This window comes from Sorex araneus, chromosome 5 (assembly GCF_027595985.1).
Source record: "Sorex araneus isolate mSorAra2 chromosome 5, mSorAra2.pri, whole genome shotgun sequence".
In the NCBI taxonomy this organism is placed as follows: domain Eukaryota; kingdom Metazoa; phylum Chordata; class Mammalia; order Eulipotyphla; family Soricidae; genus Sorex; species Sorex araneus.
Window position 1 is genome coordinate 211,693,084 of NC_073306.1, and position 25,936 is coordinate 211,719,019.

Here is a 25,936-nt window from a genome sequence, read left to right on the forward strand (position 1 = left end):
ACCATTCTTTGTCATTTCCATTCATTAGTTTCACACATCTAAAATGTGGACAAATTGTTGAGGCACGCATGTCAAAATATTTTCCTGAATCATTTTTGGAACATTTCTTTGACATATTTGAGTGAAAATCTGGTTAGGAGCTATGAGATTTTTCAAAAATACCAGTGTTCTGTCTGCATGTGTTACTGATCCATTTGCTGTATAAGACATTTTATGAAAATGTAGAGGCTCAAAATTGCAAACATCAGACCTCGGTCATGATTCCTGTGGGTCAGCAGGGAGGGTTCCTCAGTGTCTGGGGTCTCTCTGCCGGGAGGGAAGACCACACTTTTCCCCGTTCCCTCATACACTGTCCCTCCTGTGTACCAGAAGTCCGATTGGACTGAGCTTCTTCACAGCTTGGTGCTGGATCACGGCGGCCAGTTGCCCGTGAGAAACCAGATGCGAGGTGGAGTGCGTCTCCTGCGCCAGTCGTGAGAGTTTGACCACATCTTTCCTGCTACCTTCTCCCGTGATGCAGTTCCCAGGGTCGGGGGAAGGGAACTGAGAACCAGCCACACCAGTGGAGTCGCAGAACCCGAGGGAACGGGCTTCTCTGTTGGTGTGGCCCTCTCGGGAAAGCAACGTGCCACTTGTCTTCATCCCGCTGACGTCACCAGGGGCAGAGCAGCCCCCCGCCCCCAACCCGCAGGCCTCACCAGGCTCTCAGGCACCCCCAGCCCAAGGAGCACTGCACGCCCAGCTGACAGGCTGAGTCCTTAGTGCCCGCCCTGGTGAACTCAAGTGCATCCACCCAGAGTTGGGCTTTTGTTCTTAGGGATATTGTAAATTACTATTTCACTTGATTTTCTTGAGATTTTAAAATTCAGGTTTCTATATCCTCCTGGTTCTGTGTTGGGTGTTAATGTGATCCTAAGAATTTACCTATCACTGGGGATGGGGCGATAGTACAGTGCGTAAAGCACTGACCTTGCATGCAGCTGACCTGGGTTCGAGTCTCAGCATCCGGTATGGTCCCTTGAGCACCACCAGGAGTAATTCCTGAGTGCAGAGCCAGGAGTAATAGTAAAGATTTTTACTATTGCTAGTTGTCAACCAAGACCCCCCCCAGAAAAAAAATTGATTTATTTTAAATTCTCAACCTTGGTTGTATAAAGTTGAAAGTTGTTCACAATAAGCTTATGGTGGTGGTTTTGTTTTGGTGGTGGTTTTATTTATTTTTGTATTCACGAGTTGTCTGTTTTAATTCCTCCCTGCCATTAGCAGCATCTAGGAATTATTATTTTTTTTTATCGAATCACTGAGATAGACAGTTAAAGTTGATCCTGATTGGGTTTCAGCCATGCAGTGTTCCAACACCCACCCCTTCCCGGTGTGTATTTCCCACCACCACCCCAAACTCCACTCCCACAGCCTGCCTGAGAGAAGACTGTTGTGCGAACATTCAGTTAGCTGGTCTGAGGCGCTGGGACGAGGAACGCAAAGAAATTATTTTTCACGGAGGATCACAGGGCTCGCTCAGATCTTGTAACCAAGAGCCTCCGCCTCCTCTCACTTGCTGTCTTAGTGTAAACACGGCCAGTGAAATTCAACAGAGTGGGGAGAATCAAAACAAGGAAACAGAGGCACAGGATGAGCATATATCATAGTGTGCATTGTTTTGCCCTGTTTAGGGGGCAGACAGTTACAATATCCAGGAAGGAGAACACGGTCAGGTACAATTCCCCGGGAGGGAGGAAAACCCGGTCCGGCACTGGGCTCCGTGGGCCCCGACTCCCTCACACCTGGGTGTGTGATAAACGGGAGAGATGTTTCCTTCTAAAGGTTAGCCAGGTCTGAGCTGTGTGAGAAGGGGAAGCGGCTTCTCTGTGCTGCCGGAACTTGCTGGCCACCGAGGGTCCAGGGTCGGTTTGGCCTTTTCCAGATCAACCTGACTCACAAGCTCAGGCTGGCCCACGTAGTGCAAAGTGGGGTCCTGGTTCTGCTTCCTGCCTGCAGGGCAGCGTCCAAGGGCTCATCCTCCCGACCTGGCCGGGCACCAGCAGAAGGCACTTTTCTTCCTATTTTCTCTTATTTTCCGCTTCAGCCCTGTGGTTTGCAGTGCTGCTATCAAAAGGGCATCGTTTATACCCCTCCCTTTACCTCCTTCGAGCACTCTGTATCCAGAATAGTCATTTCAACTCTCATTGTCATCGTGGACCCTTCCTGTGCGTCTAGGAATTTATTTGCCAGCGAGAGAAAGAAGGCAAGAATCCTAGCACTGCAAGGGACTGAGCTCGAACAAACTAGGGGGCACAGGACTGGACTCTTCCCATTGAGGCTAGACCAGAACACAGCCCCGCCAACACGCTGATGTGTCGGCTCTAGCCCTGTTTATAGTTGCTATCACTGTGGGACCCTTACTGCACCCCCAAAAGATGCATGAGCACATTCTGGGAGTACCCTTGACCAGCTGTGACCTAATAATCACTGTCATCCTGTTGCTCATCGATTTGTTCGAGCAGGCACCAGTAACGTCTCTCATTGAGAGACTTATTGTTACTGTTTTTGGCATATCCAATATGCACGGGGAGCTTGCCAGGCTCTGCCATGCGGGCTCCATATTCTCGGTAGTTTGCCAGGCTCTCCGAGAGGGGTGGAGAAATCGAACATGGGTCGGCTGTGTGAAAGGCGAAAGCCTAACCACTGTGCTATTGCTCCAGCCTCAAGACCTAATAATAAGGATAATAAATGAAATGAAAATACCCTTAAAATATTAAGTTCTAGTTGGAACAACCAAACTTGTCTTTTTGTTTGAGGGAATGAAAATTGGTCCTATCAATTGAGAAAACCATGGAACAACATCCTCTAAAATTAAACACAATACAGAAGCACATTGATTAATTATGGATTGATTAATCTATTTGTGTATTTAAAAACAAAGAAAGAGCTTTAAGTGGGGTAGTAAACATTATTAAATATCTCTTACCAGGAGCAAATGTTGTCCCATCACAACAAAACCTATGAATAGGTTTCGGAATAGTCACAAAATGGAAATATGAAGTTAGGTGGCCACCTTAATGGTGCATCTGTAAGTCCTTTAAATGTGTGTTGAACGAAATAGCTTCCCTAGAAGAATATAGAGTCGCATTTATCTGTATTGTCTCAGAAATAGGGGAAACAGATGGTTTTGCAAATGATAACAATGGTTAAGTTTTGAAACTGTACTGTCAGCGTTCTTTCTTAAAATCTCAGTGCTGATTTAACACATGTACTTATGTTGTAAAGATGAATTCTTCTGCCTCTGGTTTATGTGCTCTTACTCATTAGTGAAAAGATTCTTTTGAGTAAATGGATATAAAGTGTTGGTAATACCTTTTCATTTGTGTTTTAAAAGAAAGCATCAGAATTGCATGAGGTCATATAGCTAGTAAGTAGTTCGAAGAATGAAAGTAACAATTAAGGATAATTTAAGGTAATTTATGGTTCAGGAGAATTATCTCAAACATTTGAATGAAAAGAAATGAAAATAGAAAGGGAAAGGGAAAATAATTGAAAATGATTTCGACATGTAGAAATAAAAATTACTATATTTTTTTCTGAAACAGTTTGCCGGGAGGATTCCTACCATTCTGTGGCCTCATGCGCGGGGGTCGTTCTTGCTCCTGTGGAGCCCACGGGAGAGATGAAGAAAAGAGAAGAACTCAAGCCCCCTGAGCCTTCCAGACAGTAAGTTCTTCGTGTAATTTCAATGCTGTTGTAAAATTGAGAACAGGATTGATCAAAGTGGATGGCTCATCAATTGTAATTTTGTAATGAGTGTGTTAATGCCAAAATATCAAGGGAATTGAAGTAAACTTTATACATTTAAAAATATTTTTTAGGGGCTGGAATATAATGCACTTACCGTACAGTCAACTAACCTAGATTCCATCCCTGCCCCTCGAAGGTCCCCTGGATTCTATTCCTGCCACCAGATGGTCCCCTAGGTTCCATCCTGGACTCCAGATGGTCCCTTAGATTCATCCCTGCCCCCCCCAGATGGTCCCCTCAACTCCCTTTTGGCACCCCAGATGGTCCCCTGAGCCCTACCAAGAGTGATCCCTAGTGCAGAGCCATGGGATCTGCCTTGAATGAGCCTTGAGCATAAGCCAGTGTGTCCCCAAGATGATGATGATGATGATGATGATGGTGATGATGATGATGATGATGATAATCATGCATAATTTGTTTTCTGATTTCATGTACTTGAAGCTACATGACATTTCATTTTCGTATTTTTTAGTTGAGGTGAAATTTCCATTACCTTCTTTAAGAGATCTGTGTAAATAGGCAAAGGAGATCATTCCCCAACTCTGTGACGGTGGACACGCTTCTCTTGGGCTTTCATGGGCTAAAATGGGATGCTTTCAAAATGAGTGTCTTAAAATTGTCTGATATTTTTGTAAAGAATGAAGGTATTATTTAAAATATTTTATGTTAAATTACCGCAACCTAAAACTTTCAGATTGTTTTGTGTTTACATTCTTCACCATTTAAATAGGTAAGTTTAAATTTGTTTAAACTTCATCTTATTTTGAATTACTGATAGATTTTTTAAAGAGCAAGGATAATCAAATTCATGATAAGAAACAAATGATTTCTCATCTTAAAATATCAACTGAACACTTTTTTTCCCAATCATGTGATAATAAATGAGAAGGGAACTTCTGTATGATTCTCAGGTGAAAGCAGTGTCCTGTGGGAATTAAGGTGTCTCCTCGCAAGCTAGATGGTGTACGGTGATGCAAACCGATTTCTTTTGCCTGAATTGTCTGAAAGTAGGAGGAAGTTGCGTAGATGTGAAACTCAGCCCGGAGTTTCCTGCCACGAGATAGTGTCTAATAACCTCTGCGAAGTTATTTAGATGATTCTTTAATGTTGCACTCACTAATGTTAAAATCAAATGGAGTATTGTGCCTATTTGGTTGTAAAAGAGATATTCAGAGTTAATATTCTTATAATAAAAAAGAAGAAATACCAAGCAATTTAGAAAGCAATTATTGTTATTCAGTTTTAATCTACAAGTGAATGCAGTGGAATTAGTTTTAATAGTCTACTTTTTTTTTGGTTTTCCAAAAATCGTATTTTGTCTGGAAGGATGAAATTACATCTCCCATATGAAAAATGCATTTTATTGGAAAACGCAAGTGTATTTTTCAGAAATATGTCGAGCGTTTATATAAATTATATATTCATAAATTGGATATTAAGTGCTTTTACCTAGCTTTCAGTGATACTTACTAGAACTGGTTAATGTGTACTGTGTATATCACAAAGTTTTATATTTTGTTAGGTACTGGTTGCTTTGTTGAAATTACAGATAGGCATGTTAAAATATATTTCTTTACTCATGTGTAGTTCATATTCAACGTCTTGTTCTGTCCTAAACTTTACAAATATTAACTAAGTTTTGTTTATTTGTTTACTTGAACCTGGCAGTGTTCGGGGTTTACTCCTGGCTCAGCAGGAGAAATGCTGCCAGGGAATGTTCAGGAGGCCACACGGGATGCTGGGGATTAAACCGGGGTTGTGTGTATGCAAGGCAGGCGCCCTACCCGCTGTACTATCCCTCCAGCCCCAATACTGTCATGTAACTCTTGCAACAGTATTCTGTTACTCTCTCAGAAGAAACGAGGGTGTGCTGATTCTGTGGCTTTCCCAAGATGGCTTTTCATAAAAAGTAAAATAAAATAAATTTTACTTATTTCCCTTCCAGTTTATTACTCAATGCTGAACCTGTCATGATAGGCAATCATTTTTAAAGATTCGGTTCCTTTTATATGTTTCTGCAACTTAAAAATATGGATGGCATCATAAAGGAATAATGCAAATGATGATTAGCAACTGTAAAGCATCAGGATAAACAGAATTTGAGTCATGAGATCCTTCACCGTTGATTGTCACAGTCAGCCAGCGTTTCTTCACTTGTGCATACGTGCCCTCGAATGAGCCAGGGAGGAATAGGGCTTTTTCCTTTCCTGAATGTTTCTGCCCTGCTAGCTGCTCTTCAACACACCCGATGCACCATCCCGGCAGGTTGCCCCTGCGCCTGGGCACTGCTGGAAGCCCTCTCCTCCACCAGTGGGAAGGAATTTACTTGAAAATAAGAAAACTTGCGGGCTGGAAAACTTGGGTCAGGGAGGACACTTGGCTTGCACATGGGTGACCCAGGTGCAGTCCCTGGCATCCCATATGGTCCCCTGAGCACCGCCAGGAGTGATTCTTGAGTGCATGGAGCAACCCTTGAGCATTGCCTGGTGTAGCCCCAAACCTTCAAAAGAAAAAGAAAAAAAATAAGGAAACTGCCTTTGTCTTTCAAGGCCACCACGTGAGCCACCGCATGAGTCCCCAGTGTCGCCTTCAGTGTCCTACGGGTCCCTTCCGGCCCTGAGGCAGCTCCTTCCTCCGTTCCTGTGCCCCTTGAGTTCTTTCTCCAGCCTTCTCCAGCTTTCTGGTTCTGTTCTCGGGGGCCTTCCTTGCACTCCAGAGTCCTCAGTGAAAAGCGCCTGACGGAACATCTTGCCAGTCGTTGATGCCAAGAGCTGTCGTGTTCTGTTTGTTTGTTGAACGGAGCCTTTCTCTCGGGGGTCCGTGGGATGACTGCAGAGATGGAAGCCCCGTGTGAGGCGTCTCTGCTCAGGAGATTCCTCTCCCGCTTTCTCGCCTTCTCTCTGCAGGGGAGAGTTGGTCGGAAACAGAAGTGACAAGTCCCCTGAGACCTCCTGAGAACTAGTTTCCTCTCGATCACAGATCTCTTTGCTTCGCTTCACCCCTTTTTTGCTTTGAGCTTTGAGCATGAAGCCAATATGGCTTTTATGGGGGAGAGTCAGAAGTGCTCGGGCCACCCCTGGCTGTGCTTGGAAAAGGAGAGGATGTGGGAACCTCTATTTCTCATCCCCAAAAGTTGGGGAAGGAGTGATAGTACAGCAGGGAGGGCACTTGCCTTGCACGCAGCCGACCCAGGTTTCATCCCTGACATCCTATGTGGCCCCTCCCACTTCCTGAGTGCAGAGCCAGGAGCAACCCCTGAGCATTGGCGGGTGTAACCCAAAAAGCCAAAAAAAAAAAAAGTAACGTTAGGCTTAATTATTTAAGGAGTAAGTGGGGGACAGTGTCAGGTCAGCCTATAGTCTCAATATGTGTGTTGGATAAATACTGATTTCCACATTCTTCAAGACACTTTACAGGAATTCTAGTTTGTAGTATCTGATGCCCTTAGAGTTCTTATTTCCTTAAACATATCACAATTTTTATGGTCTTCAGCAGCCCCCCTTGGATCATATCCACAGGGTCTTCTTATTGAAAAAAATCACCTTACGTGGATCAGAAACGTAGTTCCCAGAATTTAAAAGTATAGCAGTGATTAAATTTTTGTAAATAATATTGTGTTCCATCAGCTAGTTGTTTAAATATTAATACAGTATTTTTCAGTTTAATGAATGCAGGGTGTCTTACATCATTGTATTTGCAGACCTTATCATGTCAACAAATTCATAGAAGCTATAAGCATGCCTGAAATAAATGATTGAGACAGGGAATAGTAATCGATAACTTTGTAGGTTATTTTGAAAATGTCAGCACAGGTTAGTAGAGAGGAATGCTACTTATAGGATACAATATTTTGACAGTAATGAATATTCACCAGAGCTTATCACCTAAAGATAATAGAGGCAACTGTACCTTCACATGTTGCCTCTTCTCTGTCCCCTGAATCATTCTTCATGAAGAAATTTTAGATGAGGGGTTAAACTACCTACTGCCTACATGCTCTACAGTCAAAGTTTCTAGCTAAATAAAGCTACTATATATGTATGTGTGTGTATGAAGATAGTACGCTCATAAGGAAAATTTATGATAATGTAAATATATATGGAGGTAAAATGTCATAAATACAAATATTAACAAAATTAGGATGATGTTTAAATAACATTTATCTTATGTTTTAATATCTTATATTTAAGTTGTCAATCCAACTTTTGGGAAATATATTTTCAAAAGTATACTTCTGAATATATGAAATGTATTCCTAAAGATTTAGTCCTGAGTTCATTTCAATTATACTATATAGTAATGTAAAAGTATCATTCTTACATGAGTATAACAGATTTCATTGAGTCTCCCCAAAGTTGGTGAGACTTTAAATCCTTCAGTCAAGGTGAAGTTGTCTTCTATGCCCTTCATATTGTGGTTGGACACTGGAATGCGAAGAGAGAAAATTAATTTTATTAGGAGTCATTTCACTTGAGAATATTTTATTGTAGTGCAAATTTTACTCTCTCTACCAAATCATAACTATATGAGCTTGGATAATAAATAGTTGGGTAATGAGAATGCCTTGTACTTTATAGAGTTCTTACATTAATAATTAATAAAGAGGGTAGATAATTTCACAAATCCATCATCTAGCTTTCTCTGATAACTAAAGCCATCCTTCAAATTAAGTTTCTTTAAGGAGCATCCTTTTGTGATTCATGTTTCAATATATTATCGTAATGCCCACATACTAGGGAAAGGTAAAGAGAAAATATTTCACATCAATAAATAGTATATGAGCTGAAGTGTTAAAATAAGCTTCATTTAATATCAGACTTATAAATGAAAATTTTAATTTGAACTCTAAGTGAAAACTCATGTGCTGTTTCAAGATTTACCTTTTTTAGGTACAGTTAAGAAATATACAGGAAAGAGGTCAAAATCTTAATCTCGGATTTACACAATGGTGCCTCAAAAATTACAGGAGTAATAGAGACTAGCATGACCACTGCTAACACCTAGCAGGGCACTGATTCACCAAATTGGTTAGATTATTAATCTTGGGACAGTGGTAAAGAGAAATGGACACACTGGTGGGGAGTATGGGATGGAATGTTGTATGCGTGAAATCCTAGGATTTGCAGCAATCTAAAATTCTAAAGCTGTGACTAATAAAACAAAACTTGTCTTTGCATACTTACCTTTGTAGTAAGTTTTATTCAACTAGTAGGTAGTTGCAACATCCGAGTATTAACACCAACTTTATTTCATTTTAGTGAGTCACTACATACTCATACTCATACATCAGAATAAAATGCTCTTGCTTCAGCCCCCGCTGTGATTTAGAAAATGAACAGAATCCTCTCAGAAGAGGAGCATATTTTTCAGATAACCTTAACTGGATTTAAAATGACTCCTGGGAAGCAAGATAGATTCCACTCCAAGACGTGGTTAAGGAAACTTTATAGAACAGTACTTCCTGTGGTGAGAGTCACAGAACTTCTGACGGACAGCTTGAAAGGCAGCAAAAAATCATTGTTTGCTTTGCAGAAAATATTTCTGATTTATAAAAAAGGAAAAATAAAAATATTCTGGAAGTTATTCCCCACAAAACTAATTGCATTGAGGCACTGGAAGTTAAGGCACATGCATTCAATATCTAGTTTTGGTCTGTTGACTCAAATGAAATCGAAAGCAATATATTTTTTTCATAAATTCCTTAATTTCAATGTTTGTCAAAGATTTGTAGACTGCAGGTCTTAGAATTGATTTGTACTTGTAAGCTGAGATGTCATTGATTTCCTTATTTGGACATTATTGTGAAGTTCTGGTAAATCTTTGAATTAACAAAATGGTCATTTTTAGTTAAATAACACAATCTAATCAACTATTTTTAATTCAACTGCTATGTTTCTTATACTGAAAATCACATAGAAAATTTTTAAAATTTGTTTTATTCTTTAATTAGTGAGTCACCGTGAGGGTACAGATATAGATTCACTCATTTTTGAGCTTGTTTTTCCCTCATAAAACTTTCGCAAACCCATCCCTCCACCAGTGCCCTTTCTCCACCACCAATAAACCCAGTATCCCTCCCACCCCGCAGCCTATCTCCCCCCCCCACCCCACCTTGCCTCTGTGGCAGGGTATTCCCTTTTGATATCTCTCTCTCTCTCCAATTGGGTGTTGTGGTTTGCAATAGAGGTATTGACTGACCATCGTGTTCAGTCTCTAGTCTACTTTCAGCGCACATCTCCCTTCCCGCGCAGGATCTCCAACCACATTTTACTTGGTGTTCCCTCCTCTATCTGAGCTGCCTTTTTCCCCAGCATGTGAGACTAGCTTCCAAGCCAATATAACATGGAAAATTTAAGAAAGTGAATTTTCCATGTGATTTTAGAAATTTAAGAAAGTGAAACTGCCTAGGAGTTGGAAGATCAGCATGAGTTGCCACACATTCATTCATTCATTCATTCAGGATCATTCATTCGTTCAGGATGCCTCGAGATGCTCAGGCCCCTGGGGCTGGTGCTCACCTGAAAGTACTGGCCTGGTGGTTTTGGTTCGTGCTGCCTGTCCAGGAGTTGCTGGCAGCCACCACTTACACCTGGTGTTGCTGGAAAGTTCTGTGACGTCGGGGATTGAATTTGACACCTCGTGCCTGTCATTCTGATAGTCGCCCGCTAAGTACCTTTGGCACCACTGCAATGACATGTTCCTTCTAGAATAAAATCAGGATTGTCCCAAAGTCAGCACTTCAACCTGCGATGTGCCAGCCCCACACCCTCTGATCCACTGCCCTCATTCCAGAGGAATCCCAATGAAGTGCTAAGTGATATTGAAAGTTCGTTATTACCTAGTGAGGCATGCAGCACAGCAAAGCAGGCTGTTTCATGGTGCGTGGCTTCACCCTAACCGACACCCTCGCATTGATCAGATGTCGATTTCCACAGAACGGTGTGGAAGTGCAGGAAAGGTTCTAAAGTGCATGCAGGGAGCATGGTGCTTTGCAAAAAAAAAAAAAAAAAAGATTTTAAAAAATACTTAACTGGGTGATAATTTCTGTATTTATACCATGAAGACGAGGTAGTTGGAACAACCATTAATCAGTGTTAATTGGGCACATTTGGAGAATTGGTTTTTCTTGTCTCACTACATCTTCCACAAAACTAATTAAAACAGGTTACCTCGCTTCTCTAGCAATGTCTGCGCATTTTTTTTTTTTGCCTTAAGTAATTTGCTTTTGGAGAGCATTTGTGAGAACATTGGTGGCGATTGTCTTTTGGTCAGAGAGAGATCCTTGGTTGCCTGTCCTTGAACCTTGTCGCCTGCTCCAGCAGAGCAGAAGCGTCACAGCACAAAGACACTTGGAGGTGCAGCTGAGACGGGGGTTGAGCAAACCCACCTGAGGCCACAGTCAAGGCCAGGCCCCCCAGGGTTAGGGTACGTTTTGCTCCACAAATGTTGGGACCTTCCTGTCTCTGAACTCACTGCCTTGGGATTCTCGTGGTTTGCTTCACTGTCTCTGCCACTCAGCGTGTCTGACCTTGGGGGAGGGGCTGGGTCACATCTGGCGTCTGTCTCTGTTCTGGCCACTTCTGCAGCTCCTGCTCTTCTGAGGCTGGGTTCACGGATGCAGTAGAGTGAGAGAGAAGCAGCGGATTCTCCTGGACTGCAGGAGGGTGGGAGGGAACCAAAAGGATTCTCTGTGTACCAGGGGGGTCGTGCCCGAGTTTCAGACCCCCAGGCGCGGGGAGACCGAGTCCACATACAATAACGCAAAAAGCAAAGGAACTTTATTGCTGGCTCGAGCGAGGGCCAGCGTCTCAGCCAACGAGGTGGAGGCTTGACAAGGACCCCGACTCCAAGTCATGAGCAGTTGGTCTAGGGTTCAAGGTTGAGCAAGCACTATGGCAACAGGGGTCAGGAAACAGTGGTCTCGTCAACAGTTGATAACAGCCAGTTTATGGTTGTTCCCAAGAGGGACGTGGTGACCCCTCATGACCAGTCAGGTGATCTAGCACTTCCTGCTTCGGGCAGGTGACGCAACTGGGAATTGGCCAGAAGTGGCACGTTCAGTTTCAGGGAAACAGAATCTCAGGCCTAGTCCACACTTAATGTTAGCTGCGGGCTGTCATGGCGTCAGTTTCGTCCTCTCAGAGGTACGGAAATGATTAAAGAAAACATTTAAAACTGGCATTCCATTTCTCAAGGCCTAGCTCCTGGGTCAGTCCAAATAGTGGAGTCAGAAAATATATTTTATGTATTAGAAATCTGTAATGGAGAGGAGATAAGCTAAAACTGTATCACTTACAAAGGTTTTATTTTATTCAGACTGTCAATACTTTTGATAATGTTATTTGAGAATATGCTCATAAAACATGGTATATGTCACTGGCTTGAAGTAAAAGTTATAGGAGGCCTCACCGCCTTCTATCAAATCAATAAGTTGGTGTGTTTTTTCCATCAACAATTGTCCCTTTCAATAACATTCCACAGTAAAAGGGTGCAATATGTTTTAGATAATAGTAATTGTAAGCAATGTCTATTCTGTAACAAAGGATTAATGTTTCCCATTAACAAGAGAAAATCTTTATACTCACATAACAAAAAGTTTAAATCGATAAAAAATTTTATGTGTTTCACAGATTTACAGTTCTGACTTTGTTTGATAGGTAGCATGTGATAGCTGTGTTACAAAAGGTCTTTAGAGGTCAAAATAAAAATAAAGATTAGATAGATTTTCTCTTAAAATTAATTTTTGTTTTTGTTTTTGTTTTGGGATCACACCCGGCAGTGCACAGGAGTTACTCCTGTGTCCATACAGAAAGGACATTGCATTAAGGTAAACTAAGTTCCCTGCGGCAAGGCGGAAAGGACAACCCCATGTTATCCTACGCCTGATGACTTAGTAAAAATTGTGTGTAAGTGATGGAATTTGAAACAGGCGGTGAATAGGGCTCGAATCAGACTTTCCACTGCCCACCACTGTCTTGAGTCTGGACTGTTACTCTGGATCTGCGTTGGTATAGACAAGTTATGCTGTTTCCTGTCTTTATTTTCCTCTTCCCTTCTACCTACCTAGGCACATCTGACGTTTTACTGACGAATGTTAAGCATATTAGAGCTTTTTCAATTCTTTGTGCAAATCCAAGCCACAGAGTCTAAAGCCAGTAGCAGCTGAGGTGTCCCCTGCTCAGTCTGCTCCTGTGGGATTGCAGCCCCGGATGGCCACATGCAGTCTCAGCCCACAGAACTCATCATGGCCCCTCCCCCAATCTTTCTGATAGAAATCTGCTATAGATAAGAATTTTTTTTTATTGCTGAATGCTTTATTTCTTGGTGAATTCAAGAGCAACAGAAATAGCTAAAGAAACTTTTTTATAAAAAAGTGTTCTTTCATTTCTTTAGAATTCCAAGGCACGCCCTAAGTTTGGGTATTTTGCTGAACTCTTGAATGATGTAGCACTGGAGCACTGTTGTCCCGTTATTCATCCATTTGCTCGAGCGGGCACCAGTAACGTCTCCACTGTGAGACTTGTTGTTACTGCTTTTGGCATATCGAATATGCCACAGGTACCTTGCCAGGGTCTGCTATGTGGGCGGGATACCCTTAGTAGCTTGCCAGGGTCTCCGAGAGGGACCGAGGAATCGAACCCAGATTGGCCTCATACAAGGCAAATGCCCTGCCTGCCGTGCTACTGCTCCAACCCTGTGAATGATGCATTTTGGGATTAATTGAGGAAACATCCCTTAGCAGGTTTGTTTCAGAAAAATTCAGAAACATCGAGATATCATTGCTGTCATTTGAAAGAAGAGTTAGATGTTTTGTTTGTGTCTGGTGTTTTGTTTCTTTTTGGGTTTGGGTGCCACAGCCAGGAGTACTCAGGATTTACTCCTTACTCTGCATGGAGAAGTTACACCTGTTGGACTCAGGGAAACTTATTGGGTGACAGGGATTAAATCTGGTTGGCTGCAATGCAAGGCAAGGACCTTACCTGTACTCTCTCTCAGGACCTTACCTGTACTCTCTCTCAGGCCACAAAAATTAGGTTTTACAATTACAAAGTCTCACGTTACAAAAAAAATTGAAAAAAAGTAAAATTTTAAAGAACTGCATGAATCTTTATTTTCATATTAATAAATTTTCAATTCCATTTGTCTTTTCAATTCCCTTTCAAATATAATCAGCAAAACATCCAGGTGTTTATAAAAGCCACATTACTTTTCCACCTCTTTTAACATTAGAAAACTTCTCCATGAATTAATGAAACAGTAGATTAAAAGTCTAAGTCCCTTTGCCTAGTATTATTTGGAACCCCAGATAGTCTTTTATTCTTGCATGTTTTCAGATGCATGCCTGTGCATATGCGGATGTGTGATGAGGAGAGGGTAAAAGGTGTATGTCTTAGCTTTATGCCTTTGCTTGCATTGATGGTGATTTCACTTTGCCTGAAAACACTTTAGAAGATTGTGAATTTCAGCCCAAAGCCATGAACCATCTAATAAGTAAGCAAACATGTATATATTTTATTATAATATATAAAGAAAATTATGGGACGGATATCCTGTATAGCAATAATTATTTTAGGGGGTGGGCACACCTGGCAGTGCTCAGGACCTCCTCCTGTCTCAGAGCTCAGGGGTCTCCCCGGCAGTGAAATCCGGGGCACATCTGAGGGGCTGGGGTTGGAACCCAGGTTAGCCATGTGCAGAGCAAGGTTCCTGGTTTCTCCCTAAAAGAAATAAAAAATTACAGTTGTGTAAGTAGTTGTGATGAAAAATACAAAATGTATGTATGGTGTTGGATGGTAAGTGGAATTATTGTAATGACCGTTTCTCTGGGCATACAAATACCAGGCCATTGCATTGTATCTATGAAACTAGTGTTATATGTCACATTTATGTCAATAGAAAAATTATGGGGCTAATAAGTCTAGAATGATAGCACAGCGGGTAGGGCGTTTGCCTTGCACGCGGCCGACCTGGGTTTGATTCCTCCATCCCTCTCAGAAAGCCCGGCAAGCTACTGAGAGTATCCCACCTACATGGCAGAGCCTGGCAAGCTCCCCGTGGCGTATTGATATGCCAAAAACAGTAACAACAAGTCTCACCATGGAGACGTTACTGGTGCCCGCTTGAGCAAATCGATGAGCAGTGGGCTGACACTGAACAAGCACAGAATGTAACATTTGGGATTGGTCTTACTTCTAAAACTCATTTTTACGGGGGTGCACCCAAGCCGTGCTCAGAGGAAGCAGGGCCATTCAGCGTTACTGCTGACCAGGTGCCTCAGTGACGGGGACCCCTGTGGGGGCTCCTGGGCCCTTCTCCATCCACGCGTGGTGGGGTCTGGCTGCTTCTCCTGGCACTGGGCTGGTGTGAGGTGGGACCGCCAGGCCACTATCAGGGACCCCTCTCGCTGCGAGGGGCGATTCTGGGGGGGGCTCCTTTCTCCCCTTCCAGAACAGTAGCTCCCTTTTCAGTGCTCCTCTGTGCCTTACGGGGGCCCCCAGTGCCCCTCTGCGTTAGGCGTGCCCAGAGTCTCTCGCTCACCGTTATTCTGGTGAGGTCGGGGTGTTTGGCGGGGTCCACAGGGCGCTGTTGGCCTGGGGGGGGCGCCCGGCTGTCCTGGTCAGGGTCAGGGATGCGGGCGGAGACGTGAGTCCAGGTGCTGGCCCAGGGGAAAGTGACCGCGGCCTCCCGAGGTCACGCCCCCCCCCCGCCCCTGTGGGTGGGCCCTGGTGCTGGCCCTGGGTTTGAGTTCCACTTCCCGCGCTGCTAACCCCCGGGTCCCTCTGGCCTGGGCGCTCGTGCGGGCGGCCCGGCCAAGGGCCCTGCTCCCCGGGGTGCTCGCTGCTCCCCGCCCGCCCGGGCGGCCGGCAGCGCTGTCTGTCCTGACCGCTGTCCCCCCGTGGCAGAGGCCTGGGCTGGTGACGTCTGCTCTGTCCGGCCCTGTCCGGCCCTGTCCCGCCCCGGGATCCCGCTGTGCGCCAGTCCTGCAGTGTCTGCCTCTCTGAGGCATCGCCCAGCCGCAGCCCTGCAGTTTCATTCATACGCTCAAAAAGACAAAACTGTATCTTTCTCCCGCCTCTTTCTTTTTCTTGGGGGGGGGGGGGGTCGCTGACTAGTATTCTATTATACGTGTCTTAGACCTCCAGGACCCACGCCAGGGGATCTGCTCCTCTCCTCCTCCTCCTCCTCTTCTTCCTCCCCTTTTCCTCCTCCTCCTCCTCCTCCTCTTCCTCCCCTTTTCCTCCTTCCTTCTTCCTCCTCCTCCTGCTCATCTTCCTCCTCCTTATCCTCCTCTTCCTCCTCCTCTTCTTCCTCCTCCTCCTCCCTTCTTCTGCTGATCCTTCTCTTTCTCCTCCTCTTCTTCCTCCTCCTCCCCTTCCTGCTCCTCCCCTTCCTCCTCCTCCCTTCTTCTGCTGATCCTTCTCCTTCTCCTCCTTCCTCCTTCCTCCTTCTTCTCTTCCTCCTCTTCCTCCTCTTTCTCCTCCTCCTCCTCCTTCTTTTCCTCCTCCTTCTCCTCCTCCCTTCTTCTTCTGATCCTTCTCTTTTTCCTCCTTCCTCCTTCGTCGTCCTCCTCTGCCTTCTCCTCCTTCTCCTACTCCTCCTCTTCTTCCTCCTTCTCCTCCTTCCTTCTGCCTCCTCCTTCTCCCTTTCCTCCTCCTTCTCCTCCCTTCTTCTTCTGCTGCTCCTTCTCCTTCTCCTTCCTCCTCCTCTTCCTCCCTACTGTGAGCCCAACCCACACGTTAGCCCCACCCACAAATTGTTATTTTATTTTTATTCACTCTGAAGTTACAAAGTCATTCATGCTTGGGTTTCACCACTGCTCCTTCCCCATGGTGTCCCCCCTCTCGGTCAGTCTCCCCTCCCCTATTTACTCCACCCACCAGCCTGTGGCTCCAAGATGCTTTTTAGAAATCAGTCAGTTTCGTGGTTTCCACCCTCTGTTCCTTGCTCAGATGATGCTCAGTTAAGTGTTTGTACATGAATATAAACCACAGTCCCTAGACCATTCAGCTTCTGCTTGGGTCTGTGTTATCTGTGTGGAGAAAGAGATCGTTCCCAAGGGAGGTCCATGGATGTAATACCAGCCAGGGAGCAAGAGGAAATGTCTTTTGTTTGACTCTTTACTACGTAAGATTTTATTGCTAGAAAAATATCAGAATTTAGATAATCCTTCCACGGTCATAAACTATATTTCAATTAAATGAAAAATAACTAAATTAGATCAGTTTGTATTTTGGTGTTTTTTCTTTGTATTTGTATTTTATGTTTGTATTTTGGTGTTTCACTAAGTACTATAGTAGTACTTGAGAAATTCAAACTGTGTATGTATTGTGTTCACATATATTAAATTTCTTAGCATTTAAAAATGAACTTTGAAAAATAGTAAGCATTATTAACGCCACTGATATTTGAAATTACTATGTGAATTAGTTTCTCAGTTTAGTTTTGGATAACAGATATTCTTTTATTGCTTGGATACCATAATTTAGAGATGTTTCTAACATGTAGACAGATAGGTGTGGTTGATCCTTTTTGTTATCTTGTCTCAAATATAATCTTACACATAATCATAAAAGCAATCTTACATAGGCATTTTGTGGACAGTTCTGACATTGATTCACTTAAAATGTAGTGTGAAAGATGTGTATTGTACATAGAAATAAAACCCAAGTGTGCAAGCACATTCTTGCGTTGCTCTCCTACGATTATTGCCCTTTGTTAAGACAATGGTGACTATTCTTCTCCCATATTCCAGTTAATGAAAGTATAATGCCTCAAGGAAAGCCCCTAAAATTATATTCTTCTTATGAATTGCACCTTTATTATTTACCTCTATCCTTCAACCCTTAAAGTGGCTAGAAAATAAAAGGATGAAGAGACATGAAGACACACAGGTGCAAACAGAAAAATGACAAGGGATTTTATAATCTAATCATTATTAAAAGAAAATGTTTATCTAATTTCACACTGTCATTATTATTCTCTGAATTTTCAGTTATTTTCTCCTGTGTGAATAATCACTACGCATGTCTCTTTCCCCAAATATGGATAAAAAAAATAAAAGATTTTCTATACCCATGACCACCATTTTTTAAAAAAAATATTTTATTGAGTCATTGTGACATATGGTTACAAGCTTTCATGTTTGAGTTTCAATCATACAATGATCAAACACCCATCCCTTCACCAGTGCACGTTCTCCACCACCAATGTCCCCAGTATCCCCCCCTTTCCCACCCTCCCCCTCCTCCATGGCAATTTCCCCCATATTCTCTCTCTATTCTGACCACCTTTTCTTAATCAGTGTGTGACTTTTCCAACGGGCCACTCCCCTACAGGGCCTCCAACTAGGAGAGTAAGAGATCATGTGAAGGTGAAGTTGAAGTGATTGGTAAAGCTAAGTGACTTTAGCAGTGACAACTTTGCTTCCATATTCACATAATATATGTCAAACCTGAGTTTATTATGACTTTCCTTTTCTAAAAACATTTGACAACTTGGGGGCTGGAGCGATAGCACACCGGGTAGGGTGTTTGCCTTGCTCTCGGCCGACCTGGGTTCAATTCCCGCATCCCATATGGTCCCCTGAGCACCGCCAGGAGTAATTCCTGAGTGCAGAGCCAGGAGTAACCCCTGTGCATCGCCAGGTGTGACCCAAATAGAAAAAACAAACAAACAACAACAAAAAAAAAACAAAAACAAAACCATTTGATAACTCATTGAGAATCCATTTTGTTTTACATAAGTTTTTTAACTTCATTAATTGCAAACATAAACTTTACCTTTCATATAGATAACAGAATTTCTATAATATTTTCATAAAAACTAATTAGGGCTTTAATGATTTTTGATAATTAGTTTTCAGATGAGATGTCTCAAAAATATAAAAGAATTTTGGAATTCTGAGGGCCATAGAGGTAATCTGCTAGAGTGAAGGGTTCTGAAAGTGCTCTCATTAGGGTTCTGAAAGTGCTCTCATTAAGGGAGTGCTCTGGGAAGTCGAGGACAGCCACAACTTGCACAAGAAGTTCATCAGCAACTAGTCGATAGTTTCCTAAGAAAGGGGAAAGCATGGCTAGGTCTCTCTCCCACTCTCCCTCGATCTCATCATTTATCTATCGTGACTTCTGCTTTATCTCCCTTCATTGATCTATTGTGCTCTATAATTCTATGGACCTATAACTGTTACTTTCACCAACCTTCTTTATTAAAATTGAAAGTTTTTGTTGGATGTTTTTCTAGATTTCTTTCTTTAGTTAGATCTTAGACACTTTTGTCGATCCCAGGTGAAATAAGATTCTGTGTCAGCTGACTCGTATTAGCTCCCTTTCCTACTTTTGGAATCTAGGTCTTCTCTGTAGAGGAAATTTCTCAACACTCTGCAGTGTGACCGTTGGGTCTCTGCTCCCTAGAGAGAAGGAGAAGAATGCTAACCTGTTTCTAATGACTGGCCGAATATCCAAAAATGATCTGTACTTCAGTGTATTGGTCAAACATTCATGATAGAGGACAATCATTGTACAGTGCTCAAGTCTGCCTTTCTTATAAGTGAGTTTTACTATGATATCAGATGCAATAGAGATATTTTTTCATTTTATGCATACACATATATGTATATACCTGAGTGACTTGACTTAGACTTAATATACTCATTTTTTAAAAAATGAGCTGATTGTGACTATTAATCACTTATTTTCACTGATTGCAAAGTGACTTTATTCTAGCGGCATATTGTTTTCCATGAGAGGCCAGAGCTGACTTTTAATGACATCATTCTAAGTGACCCTTTGTACATTATCAGTGCATATTGATGTATCATGTCTTGGGGTGATGTTTGGTGCTCGGGGGCCTCAAAGGCGCTCACCCAGCTACCTTCCATCCAGCTGGGCTGATGGGAAGGTTCAGATGACCAGTCCAGGTGGTGCCAGGTGCCCAGACGCAGTGCTGGGGCCCCTGGGTGGGAGGGGGTGCTCAGGAAGGCAGCAGTGTGGCCGCAAACTCGGGCCTATGTGCAGGAGTCTGCTCCAGCAGGGAGAACCCTCTCCTTGGCCACTTTCAAGGGAAATTCTACATTTTAAAATACTCTCTTTACTATCACGCATACCTGGTGTATGTTTAAATGTATGTGTAATAGAGGCAAAAACCAGAACCTCTGCAAAGAACGAATCACAGGAGTTTTAGGATAAATGTGGATGTTTTATACAAACGGTGTGTGTGTGTGTGTGTGTGTGTGTGTGTGTGTGTGTGTGTGTGTGTGTGTCTGGGGATATGTTAGTGACATACTTTTGCCACTGCATAAGGAGTAATTGTTTCCTCTAACGTCTAAACGAAAGGTCAGCTCTTACTTTGCCTCTGTTGAAGAAGATTTAGATAGACGCAGAGCAGATATTCTTTTATTTACAATATTCCCGGAGAAATTAAGTCTCTATAGCCCCTGGTTTGAATGAATACATGTTTAAATATAATAAAAAATAATGATATATCTCCTTTGGAAGGAATGGCCTACAATTTGTCAACAGAAAATCATACACAAAAGATTTGAGTAAATAAGGGATTATATTATCTTTTTCATCCGAGCCCAACTTGCAAGCTTTGGTTTTTATTACTGTAACTATGTGAAAGACAATTTCCCTCAAGCCAAGCACCACCTTTAATCTGAAATATTAGGAACAATTTTAGGGATTGACCTTTTCCTTTTATTTTCTTTCAGCCTGCTGATTTATTGATGATTGTACTTGAACATTATTACTCCATTTTTTTTCTTATTACTTTCAGTTCCATCCTAAATTATAGCTGGATGTTGGCAGAAATATAAAGAGACAGTAGCAGTAATTTCATTACAGAGAGCCAGACGGGTTAGTCTTACATTGACTAGCCAACTTGAATATTTAAAACATATGCTTCATAGATCTAAATTTTATTGTAGATACCATTAGTAGATGCATTGAGCATGAAAACATCTTTCTCTTGGAAATTAGGTTTCCCTCTTGAAAATTGTAACTACATTTAATGAAACATAGTGATGAAATCTATAAATAAAGACATGGGTGCCCGTGTCTCTAGGAATGCCAGATTTTCGTGATGGATTCCAGTTATAGTGGACTGGAATTTAAACATTTCTCTTTTAGATGTGTTCACTCATATGTAATCCTAAAAAGTCATGTTTAAGTTCTCAAAGGACAAACACAGGCCAAAATACGAAACAGAATCTATTCTAGGAAATGCATGAATACTGTGTTACCAGTATTGGCCTATATTTGAACAAATTTATGCTTATTTTACTCTTGGATTTTACAATTTAAGTTTTTTTAATTTTTTATTTTTATTTTAAAAGTTATTTTATCTTTTAATCATTTAATAAATGTTCCCGGAAATTGAGATCAAGACCAATGACAGTATTCATCTGTCTCTAAACAGTGCAGTGTGAAGCTCAGGGCTCTGTATTTGGGTAGGGTTCCGGGGGCCTCAGGGGGCCGTATGTGCGGCTGGGGACTGAATCGGGTTGGCCACGTGCATGGAGGTGCCGTGTCTGGCTGTCACATCACCACAGCCCCTCAGATTAAATATAATTTTAATGAAGTTTTGATACTTCGTCATTCATATTGTTCTCTTTTAAGTTCCTCTGAGTTAAATTTAAGCTAACCAGGTGCCAGCCTTTGCTTTTCATCTATCTTGCCTGTTTTTAGTCTCTGGAAATACATTTCAGCCAGTATCACTACACTCCCTGGGGAGTAACTAGAACTTATGATAAGACGAACCTTAGACTTCAGCGGTGCCTTTCCCCACTGTCCACAGCACATCTCCATCGCTGTGAATTTTTCTTATGCCTTAAGTTACCCTGTGGGACAGTCCCAACACCACAACTGGTACCAAATTACTTGGAGACAAAAATCATGCAGGCGACGGAAACTCCAGGTTGTACTGCCATTGTCCGTTGCCCTAAACCTGGTTTTCTCAAAGCGGCCCGCAGCCAGAGCAATGGTGGAAGCCGCGGCCATCCTCCGTGGAATTCAGAAAACCACAGCAGATCTCGGGGCCCGAGAGCAGAGACACGAGCCCCCTGGTGGGGCTGGAGCTGAGCGTTCCCGAGGGGAGCAGCCCTCAGCAGGGACACACAGGCGCTCATCAGGGGGACAGCACTGAAGCTGGGAACCAGACGTTTGTCCTTGGACCCGATCCTAGAAGATTCCAAAATGAAGAGACCTCAGTGAGAGGAAGAACCCGGAAGTGACTCTGGGAGATGAGGTAGAAATATACATAGAGTTCCAGCATAGCGATGATGAGTGAGAGTAATGAACTATGTCAGTTTGCTGAAAACCTGAGATGAAGTCATAAGTTATTATCCAATTTAACTATCGCCGATCAGTGATGAGGCGATTGCAGTGTTATTAGAACGAGAGAGAATGGGCCAAGAATTGCAATTTGTGAGGAGAGGGATTTTTTTCTGGTAGTTGTATTTTAAGTAGAATTTTTAAAAAAAGCGACCTAGTGCAGTGGCTTGAGAGAGAATTGGCATGCTCGTCACCTGGACGAGGTGGCCACACTGGGGTCCCCTTGGAAGACCCTGAGTGATGCTGGGGACGGGTCCAGGGCGGCTGCAGGTCGGGGAAGCGACTTCACTCTCGGTCTCACTCATCTGTGCAATCGTAAAGCTTAAAAACGTTACCCGGCTACTTCAGGTTATAGCAAAAGAGAAAAGGGAGGGTGTTCCGGAGAAAAAGCTGCTGATCGCTGAGCATTCCTGCAGCCCGGGGCGGAGTTCTTCACGTGAGCGCGGGTGGGGTGCGGCGGAGCTGAGCCCGGCGATTCTGCCTGCTGAAGAGCGAGGCGAGCATGTGGGCCCCGTGCTCACGGGGTGCACGTGTGCAGAATCCGTGCAAGGGCATCTGCTTGTTTCACTTCCACTCGGAACGAAGAAGCTAGAGCATCAGCTGAGGGAGGCAGGAGCAGGAACGCCTTGGAAGGGATGCAGGCGCTAGCCGCGTGCAAGTCCTGCACGCTCCCAGTGAAATGTGGCCCTTTCGTGGCTCCTGCCACAAACTTCTTCCTTCCGATTCTGCTGTTTCTTCTGAGGTAAAAACAAGCTAAGCCCCGAGTGGAGGCTGAGAGGCGTACTTGGGGGTGCCTCTGAGGACAGGGGAATGAAGATTGAAAGCAGAGGACAGCGGAAGAAGAGTAATGATACTCGGGCATCAGAAAGTATCAAAAGCGCAGGAGCAGGGTACCTCAGCTGGGAAAATAAGAACGAGAGAAAAATAACTTCTTTGAAAAAGTGGCTGAGGAAACGGTCACCTTGACAGCCCAGTTCCAGGCTGAGGCGTATGGAAGTGGAGATTTACAGGCTGAGATACAGATACTCAACTCGTCTAGAGTTTCCGAGCAGAGCAAGAAGGGAGTTGGGTGCAAAATTGTGAACTTTTAAAATAATGGATTATTTCTAAGAATAGGATGTGGTGAGATTACTCTGTTGAAGGACTGAGCTGTCCTTCTCTACTGCAATTTCCTATTTTCAGTGATTAAAGAACAATTTGATAAAGAACGTTTTGTTTCCTTTTGTTTCTGGATGAACATCCAGTGTCGCTCAGGGCTGACCCCGGTTCTGTGCTCAGGGATCACTCCTAGCAAGGCTCCGGGGACCACATGTGGTGTCAGGGATTGCATCCGGCTCATGTATGTGTGAGGCAGACACCTGACTCCCGAGCCCCAATATAGAAAAGAATTCGGGGATGTAGCTCACTGGTTAGAGTACCTGCCCTGCATGTACGAGGGCCTGTGTCTCATCTCTGGCGCCACTGAGAAATGGAACAAAACAATTCTAGGTGGAATTAACCACACATTATTTTCTTTATTCTTTTTTTTAAAATTTTATTGATTCACTGTGAGATACAGTTACAAGCTTTCATGTCTGAGTTGCAATCATACAATGATCAAACACCCATCCCTCCACCAGTGCACATTCCCCACCACCGATACCCCCAGTATACCCCCCCTTTCCCACCCTCCCCCTGCCTCCATGGCAGACAATATTCCCCATACTCTCTCTCTACTTTTGGGCATTATGGCTTGCAACACAGACACTGAGAGGTCATCATGTTTGGTCCTTTATCTACTTTTGGCACACATCTCCCATCCTGACTGATTCCTCCAGCCATCATTTTCTTAGTGATCCCTTCTCTATTCCAGCTGTCCTGTCCCTGCCCGCTCATGAGACAGGCTTCCAGCTATGGAGCAATTTTCCTGACCCTTCTATCTACTGCCCTTTATTGTCGGTCTCATGTTTTGTTATTTTATACACCACAAATGAGTGCAATCCTTCTGTATGTGTCCCTCTCTTTCTGACTCATTTCACTTAGCATGATACTCTTCATGTCTATCTACTTATAAGCAAGTTTCATGACTTCGTCTCTCCTAACAGCTGCATAGTATTCCATTGTGTAGATGTACCAAAGTTTCTTTAACCAATCATCTGTTCTCAGGCACTTGGGTTGTTTCCAGATTTTGACTATTGTGAACAGTGCTGCAATGAACTTATAGGTACAGATGTCATTTCTACTGTGCTTTTTTGCATCCTCGGGATATATTCCCAGAAGTGGTATTGCTGGGTCATATGGAAGCTCAGTTTCTAGTTTTTGAAGGACTGTTCATATTGTTTTCCAGAAAGGCTGGACCAGTCGGCATTCCCACCAACAGTGAAAGAACATCTGTTATTCCCCACATCCACACCAGCAGTGGTTGCTTTTGTTCTTTTGAATGTGTACCAGTCTCTGTGGCGTGAGATGGTATCTCATTGTTGTTTTGATTTGCATCTCCCTGATGATTAGCGATGAACCACACATTCTCAAAAAAGAATAATAATGGATTACATGTCTAGATTTAAGATATTATTTGGCATATTTATTATGAAAGTTTTTTATTATGAAATGCCATAATATTTACCGCTTTAACTATATTTTAAGTTAAGGTAGCTTTGGCTTACAGGAGTGTCCCTGGTTATGCTTTCGGCACCACGTGCCTGGACTACAAGGCCAGTATTCCTCTGGCTCTGCGTACACTCTTTCTTCCACTCCGTGTCACTTCCCGGACCTCTTTCTTCTTTCAGATGCTAAGGGAGAGTTTCACTGGAAGTTGTTTTATATATACATTGTATATATAAATGTATATATAAATGCCTTGTGTCTGCTGTGTCTCATCTGAGGGAGTCTTCTGGTGTTGACCTGTATCTTCCCGACACCTCCAGCTCCATCGTTCCTGTACAGAAGGCAGTCAGTCATTCCCCTCTTCCTGTAGCTTGGTGGTATGCGTTGTTCCTCAGCTTCATTATTCAAGCCTGTGTTGTTTGGCACCAGCTGGCTTCCAGACCTGTTTATAGCAAGCTGTGCTACAGTGGAAATATGGATGCATATAAGTTCTCCGCCCTTAAGTAGCGCGAGAGTAAGAGGGAAATTGTCTGCCACAGAGCCACAGAGGTGGGGCTGGGGGGTGGACAGTGGCGGGGAGGGGGATACCGGGGACAGTGGGGGGCCGTGAATGTGCACTGGTGGAGGAATGAGTGCTTGATCATTATATGACTGAAACTCAAACATGAAAGTGTGTAACTGTAGCTCAGTGATTCAATTAAAAAAAAAAAAGGTAAATAAAAAAGAACACATGTCCACATTGCATTCTGTGTTCGTGTGAAGCCCGGGACGTCAGAGTAGTTCTCTTTCCCCTTAGCTTTTTGGTTTTGGCTCCTACCCAGCGGTGCCTGGAAGCTGCGGTCTCTGTGCTCGGGACTGCGTCCCTGTGGTGCTCGTGGAGCCATGAGGTTCTGGGAACAAGCCCGGGCCTCCCACATGCAAAGCGTGCGCTCGGCCTGCTGAGCTATTTCTCCAGCCCCGATCACTGACTGTCGGAGGAATCTTCGTGGAGTTTACTCTGGAGGATGTGGCAGGTTACACTCTCTCCGACGGTGAGTGAGGCTTCCTCTAACACACCCCGGGACACTTATTGTTTTGGACTTATTCGAATAGTCTATTTTTACTAGTGTGAAGTGCTACTGTGTGTATTTTGTGTGTGTGTGTGTGTGTGTGTATGTGTGTGTGATCTGGAAAGAAAAGCTCCATTTCTAATGGAATTTATTGTTGCTAAGTTTGTGAGTGCTCTGCAT

The 25,936-nt window shown here is 43.3% G+C and overlaps 1 protein-coding gene across 2 annotated transcripts in view; it reads left to right on the forward strand.

Annotated features, from left to right (window-relative positions):
• CCSER1 (coiled-coil serine rich protein 1) overlaps positions 1-25,936 on the forward strand; it is a 912,102-nt gene that overhangs the window by 209,965 nt on the left and 676,201 nt on the right. For both annotated transcript variants that reach the window (XM_055140485.1, XM_055140484.1), the window contains exon 6: positions 3,588-3,708. In XM_055140485.1, the coding sequence (XP_054996460.1) occupies positions 3,588-3,708 (121 nt within the window). The remainder of the gene's footprint in view (positions 1-3,587; positions 3,709-25,936) is intronic.